A 27,030-nucleotide genomic window follows, 5' to 3' on the forward strand; every position below is an offset into this window, starting at 1 on the left:
AGAACCCGTTTGAAACTTGAGATCCCAATTTCAAACAAAACATCAAAACAGAAGTGGCTCCAGTGGCTCACGCCTCTAATCCTAGCTACTCAGAAGACAGAGATCAGGAGGATCAAGGTTCGAAGCCAGCCCAGACAAAACAGTTTGAGAGACCCTCTCTCAAAAAAAAAAAAAAAAATCACAAAAAGGGACTGGTGGAGTGGTTCAAGGTGTAGGCCCCGAGTTCAAATCCAAGTACTGCAAAAAAAAAAATTTGAAGCAGACTCATCATTTGTGAAGTTCATGCAGGGAGATTAGTTGTTGCTGACCTCCACAGGTCCTTCTCACCTGCCCATCCCAAACTGTGACTCTGAGGGGTGCAGAATGACCCTTTGTGTCTGGTAATGGCACTTCCTCCAGAACCAGATCTGTTTTGTGAAAATCAGAGTTCAGCCTCTGATGGGCAGAGCTTTACAGCTCCAGAGTACACAGTGGTGGTTCTAGGACAGAGCAGTGGTCAGAGCAGTTGTGTTTCACATCACGTTTGTCACTTAGTTGTTTTATGCTGCCTTTCATCTACCTGGACCATGCCTTCCTGGCTGAGACAGGTGCGTTACAGTCCAGTGCCACAGCACTTCAAACAGGCAACCTCCAAGAGGCTGTTCAGAGCCTTGGTTGTAGATTACAAAAAAACCCATCAGGATGCCCATCTTTTTGCTCAAGGGGCAGATGAGAATTCATTATTAATGCCCTTGACTGTAGTGAGCATCAGCTGAGCTAGGAAAGGGGTGGTCTTGCCATAGTTACACTGGGCTGAAGAAAGCAAAATCACTGTAAGCATGGTAGACAAGGTTTAATAGTGTAAGTCAGCTACATTTTAACAGCATCAGCTTGTTATCACTGCAGTGTACACAGCAGTGCCCTGATGGAGGAAGTACCAGACTTGGCAAAATTTAAGAAAAAAAAACACTATTACCTTATAGACTTGATAAAAGTTAACATAAAACGGAATATCAACACTGGAGTCGCAGTTAACTTTCTAGATGTCAAGTGCACTTTTAGGAGTCTAACAGTGTGAAACTCAGGATCTTAATGACCTTCGGTGACCTTCAGAGGTAAGGATTTGAGGAATACTTTAGTCCAAAAGCCTTAAACCGTTAGACCTCATATTCTATACTTTTAAAGTGAATTATGCATAAAAATCTCTGCAAACTACGCTGTATGTTACAATAACATCCTCAAGAAAAACCCTAGGATACGTTAGCATTATTAAGTTATATAAAATACTTCTTTATAAAAGTACAGATTTTCTTTAAAAAGTTTAAATTATACCCACTGAAACAGCCAGGCTCGATTATTAGTACTAAAATAAAGGTTCTTCCAATCTAAATTATTGCTTAGTCCTATGGAGCCATTAGAAACCTGTAAGAAATGAAAGTCCTATTTCTTAAGGAAAAGTGCCCTTAAAACTCAGCTGTCGCTCAGTCCGTTGGTCTGAAGCTTCTCACCTGAAGAATCTTCTGTAAAACTGTTGGCCTTGGCTACCCGTGGCTGGGTTTGTCAGGATCCAGAGTCACATCTGCTGGCAGAGTTTCTGCTTGTGCCAGGAAGCTGTGGCCTTGTTGACCCCAATCATAGTAGTCTGGAGCAAAACTTGAAAAGAAAACCATACTTCAGTAGCTTGAGACACACCGCGTTTGTACATGTCTAGGTTAGCTTAGATGAGCCCAAGTTCTGTCGCGGGCTCCTTGAAGCCATTGTCTCCCGGAGTGGTGCCATGCACTGTGCTGCCAGCACAACTCTTTGTAGAGCCACAAGTCAGGAATTAAGAGACCCTGCAGCCAGTCCCTGTGTCTGAGGCCTCACTCGGAGTGCAGCTCATTACCTAGGTTACTTCTGACAACCCTGGCCCCTCAATTTTCTCATTGGGTTGTGGTGAGGACTAAATCAAGTAAACACACAGTGCTCAGTCACCTTTCTTCTCCCCAGGGTAGGGGCTGCTTCAGCAGGGGGCCTGAAGGGGCAAAGATGGCCAGCAGGAAACACAGTGAGGGAGGTGGATGAGAGAAGCAGGGATGAGGTGGCGCTCAAGTTGAGTGACCTAAAGGATAAATTATTTTTGGGTGGGGCTTGAACTCAGGGCTTCACTCTTGCAAAGCAGGCGCCCTACCACATGAGCCACACCGCCAGTCCATTTTGGTCTGGTTATTTTGAAGATGGGATCTCTTGCACCATTTTCCCAGGCTGGCCTCGAACCATGATCCTCCAGATCTCAGCCTCCTTAGTAGGAAGGCTTAAGCCATCAGCACCTGGCTCTGAAGGACAACTTTTGACTTAGAAGCCCTGACATTCTCTTTACCTGCTTTCCTCTCCTGCCACCATCTTCTGTCTGACAAGGATTTCCCTCCTCCCAACCCAGTTCTCCCTGCCTTTCTTTAGCAACCCTGTTCCCCAAACAAGGACTCTGTTCAGAGCTCTTTTACAGCTTTCACTGTTAGAAATAAAGAGCGAAAAAAAAGAGCAAGCATTGCTTTTATCATCTCATCCCCGAAGAAGAAAAATTTACACTGAAAAGTTAATGGTAAGTCTTCAGATTCACAAAGGATTGTGTAAAACAAACACTCCCTTCTCCCCACAGCAGAATGGGGATCCTGGGATGAGGGACAGAGGGCTCAGCCAGCACTTCTGCTCCTCTGCCCTTCCAGTCCCAGACACGCAGGGTGAACAAGGGTGGTGAGGACCAGGAAGGGTATACATGCTGGGGCCCCTCTGCCAGACTGCAGGACTCCACTGCATCCCTTCCTGACACCCCAGAAGCTCAGTGAGGGCAGCTGGGAACAACCCGTTTATTCTCTCTCACTCACTCACTTTGAACTGGAGAGTATTTAACTGTCCTCTCCAAAATATTCTGGGCCACATCCAAACATGGATTTTCAAGAGAGGAGACACTCTGTTGTGCTTTCTGTAGTACTGGGGCCTTCACCTTGAGTCACTCCACCAGCCCTTTTTTTGTGTTAGGTATTTTTGAGATAGAATCTCACGAACTATTTGCCTGGCTGGCTTCGAACCTCGATCCTCCTGATCTCTTCCTCCTGAGTAGCTAGGATTACAGGCATGAGCCACTGGCACCAGCGAGGAGACAATTCTTACTAAAGCTCACATCAAAATCAACCTGAGCTCAGGTGCTCCCCGCTCTCCCCAGATCCGGAGAGGGAGCCTGAGTCAGCAGCCCATCAACCTCCACATGGCTGGGTCTGGGCTGAGACAGGAGGGTTTATGAGTGCTGGCCTCACAGGATCATAGGAAGCCTGTCTGGCTCGTAGTAGGTACTCAGAAGTGCTTATTAAATGCCCGTTCACTGAGATGGAATTTGCGTTACCATTTATTCTAACACGGAGCACCTCATGTGCTCTGGCTTTAGACACACTAGAGACATCTGCCTGGCTTTCCCAAATCACATTGCGTGGAGGGATTCATGGTCAAATGCTGAGAATCTGAGCATACGTTAGCATATATGTTACAGCTGAGAAATTCTGCAATCAAAAAGTTGATTTTCTTCACATGGCGTGGTGTTGAGGAAATGGGGTCCCATGGGTTCTGTTCAGGAAGCCCAACTATACACGGTAGTGTGGGGTTCGAGGCACGCCTCACTCCTGACCACGGCGCCCAGCCCTGTGACCTCCAGCAGCTATCTGTCTGGGGACATTTCCCTTCGGTCTAAATCAGCTGCAGGGTCTCTTCTTACCTTCCCTGAAGTCCCTGAGGTGCGATGTTCCAGGCAAGGTCATCGTCACTGTCGTATCTTCGAGGGTTGTCAAAGAAGTAAGACCTGGGACTGAATCCATGACTGGGGACCATTCCTGGGTTGGTCTAGAAAGACAGGGAACCAGTGGGCACGCTGCAGGACACCGCCTGGCCTCGTCTGGATGGACACTGCTGCTTTACCAGAGGGCTCGGCCTTCCCTTCCATCAGCAGGGACAAAAATCTGTCGTCTCAATTTCAACAACAAATCATTTTAATTCCTCACTGAAAATGTCCCAGTTAGCCAAGCTAAAGGGGATAGCCCAATTTGGGTGTAAAGAAACAAATGACAAAGTCATCTGGGGAGGGTTTGTCTGCCCCCAAACTGAGTTCCCCCCAAAAACTTTCAAATGCACATTGCTGGAAGTCACCGTGGTGGCAAGCCTGTGCTGTGGGCCAGGCTGGGATCCCACTCCCGCCCCCAACCCAGCTCTGTCTTCTACCCTGGCTCAAAGTGACCATCCAGGGACACAAGGAAACATGACTAGCTGCACATCACCTGCTGGTGACACGGAGTGAGAGCTGCGGCTCGGCCGTGGCCTTTGTTCTACACTCAACTCATCACCCACACTGCTCGTAACGACAAACCCCACTAGCCACCTTTTGTTCCTGCTTCTAGACGGGGACTCGCCCTACCACTGGGGTGGCTGGAGTGACTCGTGGAGCGAGGCTCCCGGGGGGCTTCCTCACACCACCTGGCTTTGCGGTTTCTGTCCTGCCTCCAGAAAGACACTTGTGGAAAGATGGCTGAGCAGAGATGGGGACCAGCCTGAGGGAGAGTCTTAGCACTCTCCCTGCCCTGTCCTGCCGCCCATTCGCCATCTCCCTCTGCAGAGCAGCTGTGCTTGGCATGCATCGAGTCGGGGCTCACACACCAGTCAGTCCCTGTCCCCAGGCCACGAGTTGCACTGCGCTGGCATTTCTTTTGCGAAATGAAGCTAAATGGAACATTTCTCTGGAAAGATATTTAAGGGAAGACAAAGTCCCGTGTGTACTCACGAGGTCCTTTGCAGGGCTTCGAACTCGGAAAAAATAAACTACCAAGGTGGTGGGTAAGAGCTCCCACACGAACAGCACCACCCCGAAAACTACATAGCCAGCGTCGCCCAGCTGATTCTTCAGATCTGCCTGTTAGCGGGAGAAAAGGAGTCACTACACCAAGGCCAGTTATTTCTCAAGTAGGAACTCCCACTTTTGCCTGGCCCAGCCTCCAATAGCAAACCTCCTACCTCTGCCTCCCAGCAGCTGGGATTATAACAATGCACCACCACACCTGGCTTGTTCTTTGAAATAGAGTCTTATGAACTTTTTGCCCAGGCTGGCCTCCAACTGAGAGGTAGATGAATAACTGGGATTATAGGCATGAGCCACTATGCCTGACTAAAGATAAGTACTTCTTAACAAGAACTCCACAAGGTGGAAAAGGGAAGTGAGGTGTGTGCACATATGCACGTGATTTTCTCAGATGTGAGTGGGAACAAGGACGGTGCAGTGGTGCTACCTGGCATGGGGGTTCAGATACGCCATGGGAAAATGCTTCTCAAGGGCACCCAGCTTATACCTCTGCCCCATGAAGTGCCACCAAGCAAATGGCCCCACCTCGGGGGGCCCCACTGACCTGGTCTGACACATTGTACCAATCGTAATCGAAGGAGTGCACACTCTTGATCTGAGAGAACGACAAGATGAGCAGGTTGTAGCAGGCCCGAGAGGTGTAAAGCAGGATGACAGTGACCCCGATGGCAGTCACTTGACAAACAGAGGAGCCCTGGAAAAGAAAGTCCACAGGGTGGGCCACTCCAGGTCCAGGATACCAGCCCCTTCCCTGCCCCTCCCCTGATGTCACCTAGTAAGCCCTTGGGATTCAGTGACACTGCAGGCTCGCCAGGTCTTGTTAGAACCCAGAGCACACCCGTGGGCCTCGCTGCATACACACCCTTCCTCAGGTGCCACCTGCCCTCAGGTAAGAAGACCTCAGACTGGGCTTGGAGATGCCGTTAACAGGGTAAAGCTGGCCCTGTGCCCAGGGCTGAGATTTCAAGCGCAAGAAAGTCAGAGAGCTTATTTTTTAAAACTAACTGCTCTCTGGGCTGGCAGGCAAAGCAGGTGAGCTCAGGTGAGGGCCTGTGACTTAGGGGCCACACACAGCCTGGGAGGGACAGAGGCTGTCTGCATCAGGGAGCTAGGTGTGAGCCCTTCCTCACACCACTGCCTTCTAAGCTGGGAGTTCGGGAGCCCTGGTGGGACTCGGGGTGGGGTCGTGGGAATCTGTGATGCTTGCCCCACCTTGTGAAGCTGAAGTCAGTTAAAGGACCCCTGGCTAGAAAGGACAGTTCACATCTCAAGAGAGCCAAAGCTTGCTTTTGAGTTTTGCGTTTGGGAGTCCTTGGCATCGCTGGCAGTTCTGTGTGAACTAAATGCTATCTTGACAAACCATGCTTTAATCCCTCCTGCTCAAAACTAGTTTTTAAAAAAATCCTCAAATAGACCCTGTGTGGGAGATAACAAAGTTAAGGCCAAGTCAAGTCTAAAATCCATCAGAATTTACGAAAGACAGAACTCTGTCCCCCCAACTTTAACGGGGGGGGGGGTGGGGGGAGGATTTCAGCTATGCCACAGGATGCCCTGGGAAGGCTTCAGTCTGAAGACAGAGGTCAGATTTTAATCTCCTGGTCACTTCTGAAGTCACGGTGTTGTGGGAGACTGGTGCCCTGCAATCTTCACACCAAAGGCGTGTTAGGGCCAGGTGACGGAGGTGTACAGCAGACCAACCGTGGGGAAGTCACCTGGTCTCTTCACATGAGGCGAGGGCCAGAGCAGTGCGGTGACAGGAGGTTACTCAGCCAGTAAGGGCCCCAGCACCACTCCCAGGCCCCTGCTGCTCACCAGGCTCTGTCGGGGAGGGAGATTCGGGGGATCAGGCTGCCCAGAGCACTTTGGTACTGGGCCTATTTTTCTTATTTACCCTCAGGGGACAGGAAAGGAGCAAACAAGAGAGTGAGGCCACCAGACGCAGCCGTGGAAGAAAGGAACAGGCAGGTGCTTCCCTCCTGATCGCATCTGCTGGGTCTGAGCAGCCCGTGGGGGAGGCTTGTTCTCCTACCTGCAGAGCGGCTCAGGAGAGGCTGCTGAAGAGCACAGCCATCCACCAAGGTGAACCTGAACCCGAGCCTTGGTGGCAACAAAGCAGATGATCCAGGCTAACAGACCCTGATCCTAAACGGCTCTGCACCGACTAGCAACGTGACCTGGACAAGCTTCTTGACCTCTCTGTGCCTGCCTCAGTTTCCTTATCCATAAAGTGGGGATGGCTGTGCTGCCTATTTCCTCAAACTGTGGGGACCACACCAGCTCACACCCACACCAAGCCATCAAGGGGCAGGGGCCACACGCAGCATGGAGGAACGTGTTCACTAGTAGCATTGGTGCAATCAGCCCCGGCAGTCCTTTAAACGTGCTTGAAGAACTGCAGCTCTAAACCAGACCGACTTCCGGCCCGGGGTTCTGTACCCGCCACCCTCATTGACCACGAGGAACAGAACGCCTCCTGCGTACGAAGTTCAGTGAGCGACACACCCGGGTTCCAGCCACCACGGTACGGTTAATCATTGGCGAGGCAGAAAGGTGTGAAAAAGACTGGTTGTGTCCTGTTTGCAAACCAGGAAAGTATTTTTAGAACAAGCATCACAGGTGGGACCTGGACTGCCATCGCCACCGCACCTTAGACTCCAAGTAGATATTGGCTAAGGACATCTTAGAGATTTTGTAGAGACAGACGGACAGCGAGACGGCACACAGGACAAAGAGCGTGTCATTGATGGCCACTCGCACAGAGACGATCACCTTCCTCTCCCAGTTTCCCGTCTTCACCAGCACGGCACAGGTTAGATTCACCAACAGGAAAACCAGGCTGATGAAGAGAGAGGCCAAGTACAGGGGCAACCTGGAAGGGACAAGAGAGACATTTAAGGCAGCCATTCCTGCGTGCACATGCTGGGTGGCTCCAGAAGGAAGCCGAGGTACATTCTGGTTAACTGCTGGACACGAGAGCTTGAACCTTGTAGCAGATTCAAATTACAAACTGACCATGAATGGTGCCCTGCAGGGTCCTCCGTAAACTTTACGATCTCCAGGAGGTGGTGGCCTGAGTGACAGCTCACACGCGTTGGCTGGAAACACTGAGCACTGATATGAGGCCTCGTGTTGTGGTGGAGCATTTTGGATTTCTGGTTTTTGGGTTAGGGTTGCTCTTATGCAACTATCCCAAAATCAAAAAACAAAAACCTTGAAACGTTTCTAGACCCAAGCACTTCAGTAAGGGACACTCAACTTGTATTCACACAACCTGTGTCTTCCTACGGTACAATTTTCTCCTGGTGAGCTTGAGGAACCTGTCATGACCCCCTGCACAGCCCAGCCTTTCCCTCACATCCTGCAGTGGCCCACAGAAAAAAGTTTTGGTAGGGGCAGAATACACCACAGGAAAAGGGTGTGTTTTCTTAAGACTTCTTTTGGGGGAGGTATTAGGATTTGAACTCAGGGCCTTATGCTTGCTAGGCAGATAGATGCTCTACCACTTGAGCCACTCCACCAGTCATTTTTGCTTTAGTTTTTTTTTTTTTTTGCAATGGGGTCTCACTGTTCTGCTCAGGTCAGCCTGGACCGTGACCCTTCCGTTTATGCTTCCTGCACAGCTGGGATGAAAGGCACGTTCCCACCCCACCCAGTTTTTTATTAGTTGAGATGAAGTCCCATGAACTTTTTGCCTGGGCTGGCCTCCAACCACAATTCTCCCCATCTCTACCTCCAAAATAATTAGGATTACAGACATGAGCCACCACACCCATAAAGAATGAAACTTCTGTACTTTATCCAAAACTACTTCTTTTCAACCCAAACCATACAGTCAGGATAAACAGCCCATCCTGGCAAAATGAGAGAAAGATGAAAGGGAGAGAATCAGGTGACCCTGCATCTAGAAGGCCCATTTTGCCGTGAGACCAGAAGCAGTAGTGTGGCAGGCCACAGAGCTGACAAGACTGTGTGGCGAGCCATCCCTCCTGAGTTGGCGCAGAGAGGCGTGACTAACCACCTCAGCCAATGCTACCTCCTACTGGGAGGGAAAAGGAAAAATCGATGGGTTACAGTTGTTTAAATCCCTCTTCTAATACCAGAGATTTCTTAAAGCAAGGGCACTGCAAAGCTTGGCTCGAGATGTACGTATTTAACGTTCGTGCGAGCACTCCTTGCCCAGAGTTCACATCTCCTAAGCCAAAGAGCTGAAAAACTGCAGACCGAGAATGAGAAAAACCAAGACACATTGGCACCAACTCCAGCAAACTGAGTGAGCTGCTGTGTTAGGGAAAGGAGAACTTCAGGCAAAGAAAAGGGTGACTCTTGGCTGGCTTAAGTACCAGTTATCTTCAAAATGTAGAGGAGCTTTTGGGATGGCTTGGATGGGAAGTTCCAACTGGTTCTAGTCTCATGGCTAAGGCTTCACTTCACGAGTCCTGGTTGAATTTGGGAAGCCAGCCTGGTTAGGAGCCAACATACCAGAGCATCTCCAGGGATAAACTGCAGCCTGAAATGTCTCCAGTGTCTAAGAGAAAGGGGGAATTACGCAGATGAGATGAAGGTGTGCCTCTATGCAAATGACTCCAGGACTCCTTTACACTTGGCAACTAAATTATTAAATCTAAGTTAACAGCTCCTTCCACTGAAACCTGCTTTAAGAAATCCCACCTCGTCTAGCCCAAACGCTCACCTTTAAACTCCAGATCCAGGTGTGCTTTTCTCCACCTTCTCCCTGCATCTCTGCAAACCCCCTCCCAATAAGATCAGGCATCAGTGTCTTCCTGGCCCCTGTCTGGAGTGTACTCTGCCCACACAGAGACATCTCTCCCAGAGACCCAGCCCAGTGGCTCAGAGTGCTTGTACAGTGACTTCCTCTCCACCAAAGCTCCCACGCTCCACCTCTAGGTGGCTCCTAACTGCCCAGCCTCCACCATTCCCAAGTGCAGTCAGTCCCCTGACCAGGGGGCTCTTCTTCCCCGACTCCTCACTCAGCCTTTGCTCAGGGCCCCTCAGCTACCTGCGTTTCTGGTTGAAGGGATGGAAGGCGAAGGGATGGAAGGCGAAGGTTGTGGGCGCAGCCTACAGCCATACTGAATCAGCCAATCAGCCCTGAATGCGTCTGATTGCGGAAGCTAAGCACGGTTGGGCCTGGTGAGTACTTGGGTGGGAAAGAGATCAGGAGTGCAAAGTTGTTACCAGAAAAGAGAGAGAACATTCTACTTGGACTCGCTACAGGGTGAGTAACCCTTATCCTAAATTCTTGGGATGGGGGTGTAGCTCAGGGGGAGAGCATTTGACTGTAAAATGCGTGGGACCACAAGTGTCTCGGGTTGGGATTTTTTTATTATCTGCATATACATAAAGAGATGTCTTAAGGATGGGACCCAAGTCTAAAAGAAAACACTCATTTATACACATGGCTCGAAGGTAATCTTACACAGTACTTTTAATGCACCTGAGGTTTGACTGTAACCCATCACCTGAGGTCAAATGTGAGGTCATTTGTGGCAAAAACTTTTGGTTTTGAGGCCATTTTGGATTTGGGATTTTTAGATTAGAGATATGTGCTAGCTTCTCCAGAGAAACTTCTTCCTTCTGCAGAGGCCCTTGTCCGCTCATGTGCATCTGCTTTATCCCCATCTCCTTCCTCCCTGGTTGGACATGCCATCATCTGAATATGAAACGGCCCCAGAGGCTTGTGGTTTGAGTGTCTGGTCCCTAGCTGGTGGCACTACTTTGGGCAATTCTGGAAACTTTGGGAAGTGGGAGCTGATTGGAGGAAGTAGGTCACCAGGGAAGGTCCTGGGGGTGTCTTGTTCCTAGCCCCTTCCTGTCCAACATGATGAGAGCTGCCCTTCTCCGCTCTGCCCTCCCCCCATGATGGACTGACACCTCTGAGACTCGGGGATGAAATCTGTCCCTCCTCCCTTCCTAAAGTTGTTTATGTCAGGGATTTTTGTCACAGTGACAAGAAAACCCTAATACAGGAGCTGGGTTCTTATTTCTAAACAGTCCCAATCCAATGGCCGACACCCATGGGTGATGGAGATGGTGCCTGCAGGCGATGGTCAGCAGCAGGACCATTTGGGAAGCAAAGCACTGCCCGGGAGCATGGTCACCTCCGTCACGAGAGCAAGGCCAGGGACTTACCGGTATTTCAGCAGTTCTGGAGAATATTTTGACTTGGCTTTGAAGATCACCTGCAATGACAGAAAAACATGGCAGGTCAGGGTTCACAGCGCTGAAACTCCCCTGGGCACTGGGGCGCCATGCTTCTTGAATCTCAGGTGCCACATTTTGTGAGAATGCTTGTCATACAAGTGTTTCTTAAGCTGCGCATATAATTCTAAAATTTAAAAGCAAATGAATATAAAAAGTAGTTAAAAAACAAGAGTAAAGAGAGTACCAATCTACTACTGCCGAGTACCTCTGCCATTTGGTAAGCAGTCCACTCTCTTTATTAAAGTATCTAACTGGCACCAAATCCATGTAGCTAGAATGTAAGTGCCATCCGCCCAGGCCTTTGCACTTGCAAAGCAGGCGCTCTACCGCGTGAGCCACACCACCAGTGCATTTTGCTCTGGTTATTTTGGAGGTGGGGATCTTGTACACTTTTTGCCAGGGCTGGCCTCAAAAAACTTCCATCCTCCTAATCAGCTAGGATTACAGGCGTGAGTCACTGGCACCCAGCTTTGCAGCACATTTAATATACCAAAATGTCGCTGGACAACAGAATATCAAACTACACTGTTTTCTTTCAGAGAAATATGGTAGATGGAAATTTCTAAGGGCTTCAGAAACCAGCACGATTGCCAAACTGCCAGTGCACGGTGGGTGTGGCTGATGGCTCGGTGGAGACGTGGGGAAGGTGAACAGGAGACAGAGAATCGGTTTCTACTGGTGCTCCAGCCCACGGGTGCGCGTGACTGCCTGTGCAGGGACATTCCAGCCAGGAGCTGGCGGGCCGGGTGAGCAGAAGCCTATGAGCTCTGTGTCGGCTGTCCCCGGTCCCTGCTGTTGAAAGGGTGTCAGGTGCACTGGGAGAAGGCAGGGCAGGATGGGAAGTGTGGAGGATGGAGGGTATCTCCTCAGAGATGATCCGACAAGGCTCCCAAGACCCATGTCCCAGTCCCAGTCCCAATCCCAGCAAGAGGAGGTCCCCGACCAGCAATTCTCCCTCCCCCTCCCAGCCCTGAAACCGCCCTTCTGCTTCCGTGTGTTTGACTTTTTAAGACTGTCCTCAGCACAAGGAGCGTGACCCAGAGAGGTTCTGGCTACACTGGTCTGAGCACAGGGAGCCGGCTTGTCCACCACGACTCAACCTCAGGCTGTGTACATCAGGACATCCCTGTTTTCCGCACCGGCTGTAGATGTAACTTGGGGGTCACTCGAGGACACAGGAGAGAATGGGTGATTGGGATCAACCTGTGGCTCCTATACAATCCCAGTTCACCCCCAGCCTTGCCACTGCCTAGTCTCTTTTGCCTAGGACCTATGGACCACCACCACACCGCCCAGAGCCATGCAGGTGCCACAGGCCACCGGTCCCTCTCGAAGTGTGGGCCACCTGCCAGCTAGCTCCTGAGAAATAAAACAAGAAATGTTCTTTGCTTCCTGCTGTTCCTGGCCCTGCGGCTCTGTCCACACACATTCTGTGGGAGACACATCAAGTAAGAGTCAGGTGGGACCCCCCCCCCCAAAAATCCCTCCCTGGAACTCAGCAAAGGACAGGTCTCTCTCAGCGATGACCAGCAGGATTTGGTCCAGCACACAGCCTGACCACATTCCTATGCTTTTCCCCAACAATTCTGCCTGCAAAAACTTACTACAAGACAAAGCTCTGGGTTTCAATAACATCACGTGATCAAACAAGTTGAGAAACGGTCAGGAAAACGCTTTAATTTCCCCTGCAGGAATTCTCCAAGCTTCTGAAAGGCTAATGTGCTATCAAGCTTCAGGAGAATAAATGGTGTCTACACAGCGGTTTTCCAAAATGAGTCGGCTTCTTACAGGCTTCCTCATGCGTGTTTTGAGAACAGAGTTTGGGAAACGCTGCCCTGTGCAACTAGGTATGGATGTTTGAGACGTCACTGCAGCCTCAATGACAGTCACGGTAACAACGATGACAAGAATAACCTTCCCCCTGAAAGAGGCACGGGTCACACAGCTGGTGAGGAGAGGCCCACGGGCTTGTACCCACTTGAAGCAGGAGACAACTCACCAGCCCCACTCATGGCATCCTTAGGGCCTCCCCACTTCCCCGCCTAGGGGGGAGTTCACCACCAGATGCAGGCCAGGTCCGATGTTAAGATGTCATTTTGACCCTACCAGCCAAGAGTCACAGTCACAGGACCATCAAAATAAAGGACCCTGACCCTGGCTTTAAAGAGCTCCACCCACGCTGGGTAACCTGTGGCGAGTACACTTGATCCCAACTGGGCTTATCCAAACCGCACTTAGAAACGCTTCCTGCATCAGTCAAGTTCGTACGTGAACTTCGTGAACTTCAGTTCCTTAAAGCTGTACGAGAATTCCCAGCAACTGAAACTGAAATGACAAAGGAGAACCGATATTACAGAAACACACCTCAGTACCGTTTTGGCCTTCGTTAACTGAAGGGTGCAAACATGAACCAAGTTTTGGGAGTTTGTTTGCTTTTGTTTTGTTTTGTGAACCAAGTCTTTGAGAAAAGCACTGCATACCTCCCTGGCGACACCCATCTGTGCCCCAAGGGATACTATAAAGACTGATTAGTGCCTGGGCACTTGAGCTGACCTAGGCTACCTCCTGCCCTCTGGCCAGCCAGGCCAAAGGGAGGCTCTTATCCACTGCCCATCTCTGTCTGCCTGCTCTGGCTCCCACTGACCTCAGCAGGAACTGGCCTGGGAGGACAGAGGCTCCCCAGGGGAGGGAGAGAAGGTTCCACCACATCTTCATATTTCACAGTGCCGATGATAGTGGGGCACTCCCTGCTGGGTGCAAAACCAGACACCCGAAAATCTAAAGAAAGGGCTGGGTGCTGATGGCTCTCGCCGATAATCTCAGCTACGTGGGAGGCAGAGATGAGGAGGATCACAGTTCCAGGCCCCATCTCCAAAACAGCCAGGGCAAAATGCACTGGAGGTGTGGCTCAAGCCACAGAGCGCCTGCTTTGCAAGCGTGATGCTCTGAGTTCAAACCCCAGTCCCACCAAACAAATGAACAAGAAAACCGTAAAGGAGGAAGACACTGACCTTGTGACAGGCTGAGGAACAAATGAAGGTGGGAACAATTCAGATCATCCCCACTTTCACACTGGTGATGCTCAAGTCAGGTCAAAGGACACTGACCATCCAAATGCTGGGTTGGACTCAAGAATTTTGGAAAGTTGGGGGGGGTAAAGGAGGGGGCGGGGGAGGGGGAGAAATGACTCAAACATTGTATGCACATATGAAAAAAATAAAAATTAAAAAAAAAAAGAATTTTGGAAAGTAAGGACAAGCTGAGCCCTGACCTGGAGACACTCGGCCAGGCACGGCTGTAAGTAAGTACCAGTGGCTTGGGGAGCTCTGCACAGCCATGGGGAGCCGTGGGGAGGTGTGGGAAGCTGTGGGAAACCATGGGGAGCCGTAGGGAGGTGTAGAGAGTTGAGTGGGGAGCCATGAAGCTGTGGGAAGCCGTGGGAAACTGTGGGGAGCCGTGGGGAGCAGTGGGGAGGTGAGGGGAGTTGTGGGGAGGTATGCAGAGGTATGGGGGGCTATGGAGAGTGGTGGGGAACCGTGGGGAGCTATGGGGAACTGTTGGAAGCTGTGGGGGGCCGTGGAGAGGTGAGGAGAGGTGTAAGGAGCTATGGAGGGTGGTGGGGAGCCGTGGGGAGGTGAGGGGAGGTATGAGGAGCTATGGAGGGTGGTGGGGAGCCGTGGGGAGGTGAGGGGAGTTGTGAGGAGCTACGGAGGGTGGTGGGGAGCCGTAGGGAGGTGAGGGGAGGTATGAGGAGCTACGGAGGGTGGTGGGGAGCCGTGGGGAGGTGAGGGGAGGTGTGAGGAGCTATGGAGGGTGGTGGGGAGCCGTGGGGAGGTGAGGGGAGGTGTGAGGAGCTATGGAGGTTGGTGGGGAGCTGTGGGGAGGTGAGGGGAGGTGTAAGGAGCTATGGAGGTGGTGGAGAGCTGTGGGGAGCAGTGGGAGGTGAGAGGTGTGGGGAGCTGTACAAAGCTGTGGGGAGGTATGCAGAGGTATGGGGAGCTATGGAGAGTGGTGGGGAACTGTGGGGAGCTGTGGGGAACATGAGGAACTGTGGGGAGCTATAGGGAACCATTGGAAGCTGTGGGGGGCCGTGGGGAGGTGAGGGGAGGTGTAAGGAGCTATGGGGGTGGTGGGGAGCCGTGGGGAGGTGAGGGGAGGTGTGGGGAGCTGTGAGGAGCATGAAGGCGCCATGGATCTGTGAAGAGGAGACTATGTCCTAATGACATGCAAGAGGCCTGGGGAGGGAGGTGCAGCCTGCAGAAAAGCCAGGCTGGCTGCAATGGGCAGGTCAGGGGCGTGGGGCCCAGGTGACAGAAGACCACTGAGGGTCATCAACGGAGAAGTAAGTGACAGAAATCAGCTCTGGGATTTGGAAGAAGACAGGGTGGGGACCAGGAGCAAAAGGCCTGCGATGCAATTGCTGGAGACCATGAAACAGATACATGTTAAAAGCAGTGACCAATTGTGGAAATGAGGTGACAGAAAAGGTCTGAAATCGACTGTGATGATGGCTTCACAACTGTGAATACGTTGTAAGCAAGGGGATCCTACGGAATTTGATTTATCCCCCAAAAAAGCTGATTGTTTTAAAAAGAAGTAGGGGGTGGTCAGGGAGCAGCCCCTCAGCAGTCAGGGTCTCCATTGCAGGGGTCTCTGCTGGGTGGAGGATGATCTGTGGGAGGTGACATGATAAATTCTGAGGGGCCACCTGGAGGCAGGAGGCTTGAGAGGAACCACGGGCCACAGGCAGAAGGAAGAGGAGTTCTGAGTCGATTCCACACACAGCCACTCTTTAAAACCTCGTGCTAGTGACAGGCAAGACAGAGGTCGTTCAAGAGCACAAGACCCTTGTTTCTAAGACTGGGAGACCGGCGAGGGCAGAGGCAGGGCTGGCAGAGAGTGTACTCAGGATGGAACTGAGCATGTAGCAGACCACAGGCAGGGAAACTGAGGCAGCAGGGGGCAGGCAGGAGGGCAGGTCAGGGACTTGATCAGGAACTGAGCAGTAAGGGGAGTCCTGCCTCCTTCCTCTCCCTCCCCTACACAGTCCCAGAAAACAGGGCATTTTCTGAGGTGAGGTGGTGGGGAAGGGATGGAGGAGGGGGAGGGGAGACAGTGCTGGCTCTGGTCAGAAATCCCGCAGGCCTGTCATCTCAGGAACACAGCTCTTCTCCAAGGGCAAGTTCCTTCTGGTTTTAGCATCACCTTCTCTGTTGTTTGTTTGTGACAGGGTCTCACTATGTAGCCCAGGCTGGCCTTGAACTCTCAGTCCTTTCTGCCTCAGTCTCCCAAGGGCTGGGATAATAGGCAGAAGCCACTGCACCTGGCTTTTGAATGTCCTACCAGGGTAGAAGCCAGGCAGGACTTCACACAGGTCTGGGTGGCCACCAAGTGACCTGGCTTCTTTGGTGACCACTGTACATCTGGACCATTGCTGGAAGAAGCCCAGGCCAGTTGGTGGTGGGAACATGGGGAGCTGTCATGAGGACCCCATAGGATCCCAAATGACCTGCCAAGCTGGCCTCCTCACCCCCGCCTGTGGATGACCTTTGTGCCTGTCCAGTGACCCCAAGCCGTCCACCCACCCTTCCAGATGACGCAGGAGGGCCCAAGGCTGACGCAGCTGCTTGGGAGCAGCGCTGACCTCTGCCTCCGGCCCCTCATAAATCCCGGCTGCTGACCCGCCCGACTTGTCCCTACCATTTGAACCCTTGCTTCCCTGTGTTTATGACGACTACCTCAGGCTGGCATTCGAAAGCTTTCACTGTTTTCCCTAATGTCACACTGGCTGCCTCTGTCAGAAACCTCCCACACGGCTCTGTGGTATGACAGAGTCCCTTGAGCATTCAGCGAAACTCCACACAAGAAACCTCTGTGGTCCCCAGGGGCAGGTGCGTGACTACAAGAAGAACTCTGCTGCTTCTTCTGCACCACCATCCTGCTTTGCAAATCCCTGCAAAACACAACCTGACGAGAGGCTCCCCTGTTACCTCCCCACCCCTCAAATGCAGACCGTCACACCCTTCAACTGTGTGCTTGTGGTCCCACCTGTCAGCTGAGGGCCCTGTGAGCGAGCCACTGAGGGTCCGAAACCACAGGCAGCAAACACAGACTCAAGACCAAAGAAATCAGCATCTTCATGTCTGTCTGTCTCTTTCCCTCTCTCCCTCTCTCTCTCTCTCTCTCTCTCTCTCTCTCTCTCTCTCACACACACACACACACACACACACACACACACACAGTTTTTAAATGCATGCATACAAATTCATTTGAAGATGTCACACATTGGTGGCAGGTTTAAAGGTTTTTTTCTTGGTTCAATCACCCAAGCTCTGGCACATACTAAGCAAGAACTCTCCCACTGAGCTCCACTCCCAGCCCCTTTAACTTTGTACTGAAAATATTTCACAGATACACAAAGAGGAAACATGGACAACCAAGTGGTGTGCCTGCCACTCAATTCCACCTTAACTCTGCCCATCTGCTCCAGCTGGGTTTTCTTTTTAGTACGTAAAAATGTCACCACTGCCCCAGCCCAGCCCTTCCTGGTCCTGTCCCCTCCCAGTGTAACCCCCAGCCGTTCCTGTGCTGGGGCTGGAGTTCCATGCCCAGGCAGGCTTGTGTTTGCCCAGGGATAGGGATGCATGCATGGACAGCTGCCACCCAGCTCTGCACTTCTCAGAAACACACCAGCACCTGTCACAGCCTTCTGCAGCTTGAGTCCAACCCACTGAAACACACGGCTCTGGTTCACACACTTTCACTCAGGAACGGTATTTACCACTGTCTAAACAGGTCACCGCTGCACATCCATGTCCAGCAGAGGGACATTTAAAGATGGTTAAGAGTGTGGTATCTACAGCTGTCCTACCTGAACATCAATCAGGGCTCTCTACCAACTGTCAGCTGTGTGACCCGGGAGAGCTGCCTGACCTCTCTGTGTCTCCAGTACCTCCTGTGTAAAACGAGACTAATAAAAGAGCCCACCTCAGGGGTTTTTGAGGCTTGAACATGTAGAGTGCTCAGACAGAAACCTGTCACCTGGTGAGCACTGTGTAAACCACCGCCATCCTCATATTCAATTCCCAAATTATGACTCTAAATGTACAACTGCCAGACGGGAACCACAGGTGCCCTCATGATCATAAAAGGAACTCTTGCACAGAAAAGGTGAGGAACCAATGACACAGCTGTCATCTGCTCTCAGCCCTGCAGCGTTACCCACTTCCTGATTTGCTGGGGAAATGGCACAAACCCCGTCACCCAGGTCTTCCCAGACACAGTCATCCCTCAGCTGCTTCAGGCTGCATTGCTACAAGCTGAGCCTCCTCCTTCACAAGTGGGTGATGGGACAGGCAGGGTCCCTGAAATCAGATGCAGGGTTTTGCCCCTTCTGCAGGATCTCCTGGAGAACACAAGTGGCTTCAGAAGGACCTGAATCTGGGGTCACCTCTCCAAGAAAGCCAGCCAGGGCCTGTGTCTTTATCGCCTGTTGTTTTTTTCTTTCCTTCCAAACATCAGACATGGGCTGTAGGTGCAGGGTCTCAGGTCTAGGGCAAGCATCCCAGATGTCCCCAACACACCTCCATGGCAGAGGAGCAGACAGGCCTGCCGGGGCCACGCTGTGCCCACAGCCCGGAGGGTGAACTCAAGCACCAGGACTTAGGGGTAGACACGGAGGGTGAGCTGCACTCTGAGCTGCACTAATCTTTCTGTTGACATCAAAGGGACAGGAAGGCCCTGGTGAAATCAAAAAGCCTTTGGCCAAGGGAAATTACTGGAGTTCCAAGAAACTATTTCAAAGGAGGAAAAAAGGAACGGATTACATAGTAAGCAATTTTCCCCTTAATTTTCTTCTCTGATTGGAGTTAGCGATGGGGGCACAGGCAATAAACTGACTTCCAGTCACCACCAAGGGAGGCAGACATCCCTACTCTTTGGAGCAGGTGTGTGGCAGGCACCGTGGGCTTTCTGCCATCTTTTCTCTCCTCATCCGTCTAACAGAATCCCAAACTTGTTCAGCACAGTGAGTCACCTGGCCAAGACACTGTCCTCAGGACTCTCCTGCAGCTGGGGGTAGCTAGGAGGAGTTGCTGAGCAGTGAGCAACGTCTACCGGGGCTTTCTGGGAACACCTGTATCTTCCAGAAAGCATGCTTCATGAGGCCTCTGTCCCCCACTTCTTTCCTTGCCTGGGATGAGGGGCTGGGGAGGGCGCACCCCTCTGCATCATGAGCTGACAAACATAAGAGAAAACCACAGCAAGGGAAGGGGACTGGACCACGCTGGACCCCTCCTTTCTTACTGGGTAGAAGACGCCCCCATCCTTGGTTAAGCAGGTCTGCTACATGCAGCAGGTGCAGTGCCTCTGGCCCCATGTCATTCGTGTCCTCTGTCCCTGCCTGTGCTTGGCTCAGAGTGGGGACCACATGCTGTCTGCATTCTTGTGACACAGGCTGTGGCCACACAAGGCGCTGTTATCATATCACACCTCTGCTCCTACCACAATCACGGGTCCCAATGTGCTCAAATAAGACAACATAGAGGACCTATCTCTCCTGTGGGAGGAACCAGCCAGTCAGCCCCCAAAGGCTTCACAAAGGAGGGTGGCTGTGCCATATCTTAACACCCTGCCCCAATTCTTGAGAGCAAAGTATGCAGAAACTACAAAATAAGTCAGCAACAAAAACGCCCCAGGTTTTCCCCCACAAAATAACTCTCTGCTCCTGCAGAAGTAAGGATGTGAGGGTGGAAGAGCCAGGACTGTGCAGCGATCTCCTGGTGTCTGTCCTGCAACATTTGAGCGGTGGAGGTGTAACCCCTCCTAACCCAGCCGTGCACGCACAGGTGCACACCCAGGAACGCACACACCTCTGGCTCATCACAAGCCTCGTGCATAACCGTGCATGACCATAGTTCCTGCCCCGGCATCTGGGGTACCAACTTTGACATGAGACAGCTGGGGGGCCAGCAAGGCCTAACACCTGTTTCCCAAGTGTCTGACTTCTTTGCAGTCACCAAGTGGCCTAGAAGCCACCCACTTCCCAACTCCTAGATTCAGGCCTAGAATGTGACAGGTATTTCATAAGTAACTCTTGACTAAGTTGATTGTCAGGAGCCAAAGCAAAAGCCACGTGTAAAATCACCTCCTTCCTTGGATTCCTTTCTGCCGTGTCCTGGTTCCCACCAGGCAGGATAAGGACAGTGACATACTTCGAGTCTGGGTGTGGCGTGTGCAGCAAACCCAAGAGCCATCAGAAGAGGAACTGTCCCATTTCTGCATGCCTGGCTGTGGCTCACTTCTAGGCTCTAGCTGGCTCGTCTGCAGAGCAAGGCTTGCTGCTGGGTGGCAGGCTGTGTGCGCTCCCCACCTCGCCATATTCTCCCTAATGGTTTGCCTAAGTCATGGCCATTTACCCGACACGGGGGGTGCAACGTGATGGTGGAAGTCATTCTGATGGTGTGGCGGGTTGGCAAAGGGCAGGCCCAGCCTAGACCCTCACCTTCAAGACAGAGGCTGGGTGTCTAAGCAAGAGCCCAGGTTCAGAGCTGTGAGGAAACGGACTGTGTGTTCCTTCAGGAAGGAGAAGAAAGCTGAGAGCATGAGTACTAAGTCCCACTGATCCCAGTCCAACCCGTGTGGTATTTTGTTCTCTGCTTGCCTGGTGAAGCAGCAGTCTGTATAGCCACGCTAGGACAGACCCAGGATTTGAACCCGTGATGCCCACAGGTTTCCTGCTTCTTCTACTCTCAGTGCTGCTCCTGACTCACAAGTCTTTGCTGGCCCCAATTCTACAATTGGGGGGCTCATGGCACCCACCATGAGCCTCAGGCCCTCATCATGAACCTTGGATTCCCACATAAGCTCAGCTCCCCAAGGTCCAATCTCACAGGAACGTGTGACTAGCAGCCCACCTCCACCATGACCAGGTGATGGCACACACAGCCCCAGCTGAGTTCCAGTGAGTTCCAGAACAAACCAGACCCTGCTTCCCACTGCTCTATAAGGCCTGCATAGCAAGGTCCCTGAGTCAACACCCATCGCCACATCACCCCTCACCCACTGAGGGTTCCTTCTCCATTTCCTTCCTCAAATCACCCTACTGTAATGGCAGGAGCCTGTCACAGGACCCAGGAAAAATCTCAACTAGGGGGAGGAGGAGCTGAGCCCGTCCCATCCAAGAAAACTCAGAAGTTTTGAGTCTGAGCCCCAGACTGGTAATTCCAAGGGAGAGTGACTAAGCCACATGGCAGCTGGGTGTTACAGAGCCCGCAGCCACCCACAATGCTCTACCCCAGCTCTGCAGACAGACCTGTCCCCACACACGAGCTGCCCTGGCCCAGCAGTCTTTTTGCTTCCAAGTGTCGGCCCGAAGGCCTGGTGATGGAGGGCACCACGACACCCCGTGAGCAGTCCCAGCCTGCTCTAATGCCCCACAAAGAGGGAAATCCACGGTGCGTGGAGGGAAATCCACAGCCTTTGGATCAAGGCCTCATGCAGGCCGGGCCCCGTCACTTCCTCACATGACAGGGAACTATGCCCCAGAGCTGGTGCAAGGGCTCATCACCAGGAACAGGTCCCCAGTCACCGCTTTCCAAAAAGGGCCCAAACATTAGGAGCAGACACGCACAGGCTACACCGGAACCTGCAGTGTTGGCAGAACCAGCCCGATGCCACCACCCCTCCCCACCTAACTTTATGAGGCTTTATGAGAAGGCAGAGTGGAGCATGACAGGGTTTCATCAGCCTAGTGGCCAGAAAGCACCGCGTCCCAGGTGGCTGAGGAGCCTGGACACGCATCTGCTGGGCTGGAAGTGTGCAGACCCCGCAGGTGGAGAGCAAAGTGGGTTATGGAGGGAGTGCCCACCTGGGCACTGGAGGTCTGAGGGCGCCCGGCACTTGGAAGGTGGTGCCTACTCCCACTTGAAATTTCTGCAGGTGGGAAGCCCCTAGGCAAGCAGAGACAGGAAGCCGGGGTGATGGACCCAGGAGAAGACACGGGGTCCCAGACCGTCAGCTGTGTAGCTGAGTGGGACGAGGGGCCACAGTGGCTCCCTGGCTTCGTGAGAAAGGAACGAGTCAGAAAGTAGGCCTAAAGCCACTAGGCCACATCTCCTGAAGAGGGGGCTGGGGAGGCAGGGGGACAGCTGAGGGGACATGATGAAGTTAAATTCCCTATCTGCCAGGGCAGTCACCCACAGAGGCAGAGCTGGGCAAAGCCAGGGTGTACAGACTGCATCCCCAATGTGCCTGCACAGGACATATCCTTCTTCTCCAAGTCCTGCAGCTAGAAGCTGGGCCTGCCAGGACAGAGGTGGAGAGATTTAAACTGGGGATAAAGATGTAGTAACTGAGCATGACTAGAAAACTGTAGGGTCCACCTGAGACTTCACAGGGGCAGGAAGGAGAGCTTTACCCAGCAGAGTTGAAAACCAGGCATTGGAAGGAAGGAAACCAAAGTGGCCTCTCAATGTTCAGGGTACCTGGTGACATGTGTCTGGGGAGGAGGGGGCTTGCTGCCTGTGTGAGTGTAGATCAGGCTAGGCCTGCTCAAAGTTCCTCCATTTTGTACAGAAGAGTAGCTCTCAGGCTGTGCCTTGTCCCGAGTGACTCCATTTTATAAGAGAGCAGTGTGCTCCATTTTGAGTGCAAACGTACTCAAAGGTAGCATGGCTGTGTCTTGTTTGTGCAAGTAAACAACCATGATCTGTCCAGCCCAAGTCAGGGGCCATGCTGATAAATAATTTATTTACATAAATGAAACATAACCACCTATGAACTTAGCAAACTAAATCAGGAACACATGGGTATATCAAACCCATATCAGGAAAACCAGGCCTCTGAACTTATTAAACACATCAGACCACCAATGATAGAACCCCTCATCCGATCACATAAAAGAAAGAGCTCCTAACACTGGGTGACACCAATGACACATGGTTTTCCAACTCTGTCCTGGGTACCTCGATGTGTCCCACTCAAATCACATCCATCTGGATCCAGTTAGCCTGGAATCGACTCCGTGCTTTGAGCCAGCATTGCTCCTTGGCACAACTACCTTACCTCACACTAGCTCCAGCCTCAATGGCTCTGCCACCGGCCTCCCTGTGTTAATATCTTATCTGACCACCTGCGGTGACTCTTTGCTCTCTGGCCCCTGCCTTCAGCGAGGCATGTTTGAACCCTGCTTGTCACTCTAACCCTTTCTTAACAGTTCTGTAACCTGTGTGTTACTGTGCAGTGTAATGTGTAATCTGAGAGTTCATATTAGGGATTAAGATTGGAACAGAAGAACCTGTTTACCGACTGGTTCTCAGGCAAAATCAGCAGTACCTGGCAAATTAATGCCAATGAACTTGACCCAATGTGTGAATTTGTTCTTCCATAAATTTTGGCACTGTGGAAAGACACGAGCATGTTGTCTGTTTCTGACGCAGTTCGTTCATGACTGTGTGTGTGTGACTAAAGCATGATGGGGACAGTGCTGGCCGGGGGTTAGAGAAAGGACCACTCCACATCCATTCGCCTTACAGAGGGCACACGTGGGCTGCAGGGCTGAGTGCACGGACGGCCTCATCTCTGAGCCTCAAGGGGAAGGAATGGCGCCCTCCTATGGACACCGTTTTAGCTACGGTTAAAAGCATGAGTGAGTGTGCCAAGCATAAATGACATGACAACAGAGAGCCACCTTCCTCCACCTCTCGGACGCTTGAAGCTCTGCCACCTCTCCCTTCCCACCCTGCCTGCAGCCGCAGGACCCACCCAGATCTCTCAATGCTTCCTTCGGTCTCTGGAGTCAAGACTGAGCTGTGCTGCAGGGACACTGTGTCACTCGGCAGCCTCTGAGTCACACTGATCTGGGCCTCTAGATACTTTGTGTCACCCAGCTTATTTGAATCCCACATAGCTATGTCCTGTACGTTCCTTGTATCTTAAAATTTTAGGCTCAGGAAGAACAAGGAGTTGCATTTAGAGTTTGGGTATATTATTTTCCTTGTAAGAGATTTCAAATACTACACCATAAAGACAAGTCCTACACCGAGATGCCACACAGGTGGGTGTGACTCCTGGCTCTCCCATGAGCTTCGGCAAGTCATTTAACCTGAGTCTTGCTCCTCCTCTGGAAAGTGGGGACAGTAACAGTACTTTTTCAGAGATTGCTGTGAAGCATAAAAACAATAAATTACTTAGATTGGTACCTAGCATACAGCACTTTTTGTTTTATTTTCATTTTGTGGTACTGGGGATTGAAGCCAGGGCCTGGAGCTTGCTAGGCAGGTGCTCTACCACTGAACTACACCGTCAAGCCTGTACACTGGGTATTAAGGTGTGTGTGTGTGTGTGTGTAAAATACTGGAGTCTGAACTCAATCCAGGGCTTGTGCTTGCTAGTGATCCACTACTTGAGCTTCGGCCTCAGTCTTTTTGCCTTTAGTTTGTTTTTCAGATAAGGTCTCTTGATGGCAGGCCTCAGACTCTCCTGCCTCCACCTCCTGAGTAGCTGGGATTACAGGTGTGCCCCACCTCACCCTGCTAATTTATGTGTGTATATATTTATCTGTTCATTTTTGTGGTACTGGATACTGAATGTAGGGCCTCGGGAACGTACTCTGCGCCTTGAGCTAAGCCCCAATCTGTTGTTTGTATTTTGGTTTTTTGATAGGGTCTCCATAACTTTGCCCAGGCTGGCCTCTAACTCTTAACCCCTCTGCCTCTGCTTCCTAAGCAACTGGAATTGCAGGCCTGCGCCACCACACCTGGTGAGGACATGCTTCTTAATTGTTAGTTGCTACCTTCCCCCCTCCAAACTTGCATTTACTCAGGCTGACATGGAGCTGGGGGGCAGCCATAATTTTTAAAGTTCCCTATTTCAGGCACTTCCAAGGGCTGAGAACCCTGTGGAAGAGGCCTGTGGCCCTGCTGAGCTGGAGTCAAAGGGCCACCTCTTTTTAACTTTCCTAAAGGACCAGAATTTCTGTCAGGAAGCCAGGAATCACTTTGTTCTGCCAGGGTCTGGGCTGCCAGCACTTATACACCACCTTCTCCTGCCTGCTGCCCTGGGCCCTCAGGCAAAAGACCCTCTGCTATAACCTGCATACCTGGGAGTGACCTGGGAGACACAGAAGACAAGGTAGTGACTTGGGGCCTCCTGATGCTGGCTCTGTCTGCCTGGTCACTTTTCCTCTTGCTCAGCACTTACTCACCAACCAGCAGATGGTGCAGAAAATGTGCAGCCCAGGCCCTAACCGGCTCCAAGTTCAGGATTTGCATGTGATTAACAAAAGCCATAGCCTGTCCCTGCATTTGCCTGTTTTGTTCCCCAAAAGGGAGCAGGAGTAAAGACCTCAACCTGTGACATCACCTTCGCCACCGTTCTGGAGGAAACGCCACTTGCCTGACTTTTGCATCTTGCTGGAGCCACCCATTCCATGCAATTACAAGGCCAGTGTCTGCGATGTGGCCGACAGCCTGGACTGGTTTGCAAGTTAAAAGCAGTATTTGGACTGACAATGCCGCTCTATCTTTTTTCTTTTAATCGATGACATTTTCTTCTGAGAAACAGGGCCACTGCGAAAAGGCAAAGGTGTCTGCTTGCTTGGGGGCTCCCTCCACCAGAAGACCCTTTAATGACCCTCACCAGGTGACACAGTTGGAGCCTGCCCCTTTGGTAGAGTCCCAGTGGGAATGGGCAGTTTGGCGCTTAGAAAGCTAATGGTGACAATGACGCTGATGCCTTGTGTCACGGAAGCTTCCGCGATGTTGTACAGGTATTTGTAAAGTGCTTTACAACTACTGCACTTTCATTAAGCCAACAGGTAAAGCAGCCGCCAAGTGAATGCACCTGCAACCCATTAGCTTATTAACAATATCCTCATAAAACGCACCTGGTGTGCCCGTCAAGCGCCCCGGTGGGGCCTCTCAGAGGCGCTCAGCCTGCTTGCCACCCAGCCTGACCTGCAGCAGCTGGGGAGCTGGGCGTGACCCCAGACTGGCAGCGTGAGGCGATGCTGTGGAATGAGTTTGTGAGTCGCAGTGCAGCAGGGCTCAGAAGCCAGAGGCTCAAAACATCTCACCAAACCCAAAGCCGGCCCACCCTGCCATTACTCAAAAACACAGTGTCTGGCTCCGGTGTGGGGCCAACGTGCAGGTGACCTTCGCAGGCTGGAGGTCTGGTGCCTTGGGCCGAGCAGACCGAGGGAAAACTGTAGGGTTCAGGCCTCCCTGGTGGGCACCCCCTGCACGCGCACCGAATCGGGTACGTGCAGATGCAACGCCGCACAGTGCGCGGAGAGGCATCCGCCATCCAGCCCTCGCCTACCTTCTCCCCGTTTCGTGATCCGGGGTGGGCTACCTGGGGGAAGGGCCCGCAGGTAGGCGGTAGGGGCGGGGCTCAAGACCCCAGAACCCGTGCACTTGCTGGCCTCTCTCTCTGCCTGCGGCCGAGACCTGCCAGGGCCCCGGATGGGGGCGGCTCGGGCAGGTGCGCGCCCTGCAGGCACGGGGCGCGCTCCCGGGGCTGCTCACCTGCGTGAAGTACAAGTTCATGAGCGTGAGGGTGAAGAACTGGAGGCACACGGGGAAGCAGTAGAGCAGCCAGAAGACGAAGGGGCTGAGGGCATTGGCCGCCACGAAGTCCCTGAAGTAGAAGGAGAACAGCACGGTGCGCAGCGAGGCCCAGAAGAGGCAGAGGAAGAGGAAGACGCTCTGGTAGCTGAGCCGCTTGTGGCGGTAGCGCAGCACCAGCCAGAGCTGCGCGTAGATGAACACGAAGAGCAGCGCGTAGAACACGGTGTAGACCACCGTGAGGCCGAGCTTCACGTAGGGGGGCACGGCCGGCGTCAGCGTGGGCGGCAGCGAGTCGTTGCGGACCGGGTCCCACGGCGGCGCCTCCATCGGGCCGGGGGCGCTGCGGCGCGGCCGGGGGCGCTCGGGCCTCATCGGGGCTCACGGCCG

General features: G+C 52.3%; 1 protein-coding gene across 2 annotated transcripts; it reads right to left on the reverse strand.

The window, feature by feature from the left end:
* Nucleotides 1–817: 817 nt before the first annotated feature.
* Nucleotides 818–27,030, reverse strand: Gpr137b (G protein-coupled receptor 137B). 2 transcript variants are annotated; one of them, XM_074056826.1, is made up of 8 exons: nucleotides 26,602–27,030; nucleotides 11,006–11,055; nucleotides 7,502–7,724; nucleotides 5,400–5,549; nucleotides 4,781–4,909; nucleotides 3,725–3,849; nucleotides 1,954–2,080; nucleotides 818–1,632 (listed from the first exon to the last, which is right to left on the reverse strand). In XM_074056826.1, the coding sequence occupies exons 1-8, from the start codon at nucleotides 27,013–27,015 to the stop codon at nucleotides 1,612–1,614; spliced, it is 1,239 nt and encodes a 412-aa protein (XP_073912927.1). In that variant the 5' UTR covers nucleotides 27,016–27,030; the 3' UTR covers nucleotides 818–1,611. The 2 variants fall into 2 exon arrangements, with proteins under 2 accessions (XP_073912927.1, XP_020013052.1); XM_020157463.2 differs by lacking the exon at nucleotides 1,954–2,080.

Source organism: Castor canadensis, chromosome 15 (genome assembly GCF_047511655.1).
Source record: "Castor canadensis chromosome 15, mCasCan1.hap1v2, whole genome shotgun sequence".
In the NCBI taxonomy this organism is placed as follows: Eukaryota; Metazoa; Chordata; class Mammalia; order Rodentia; family Castoridae; genus Castor; species Castor canadensis.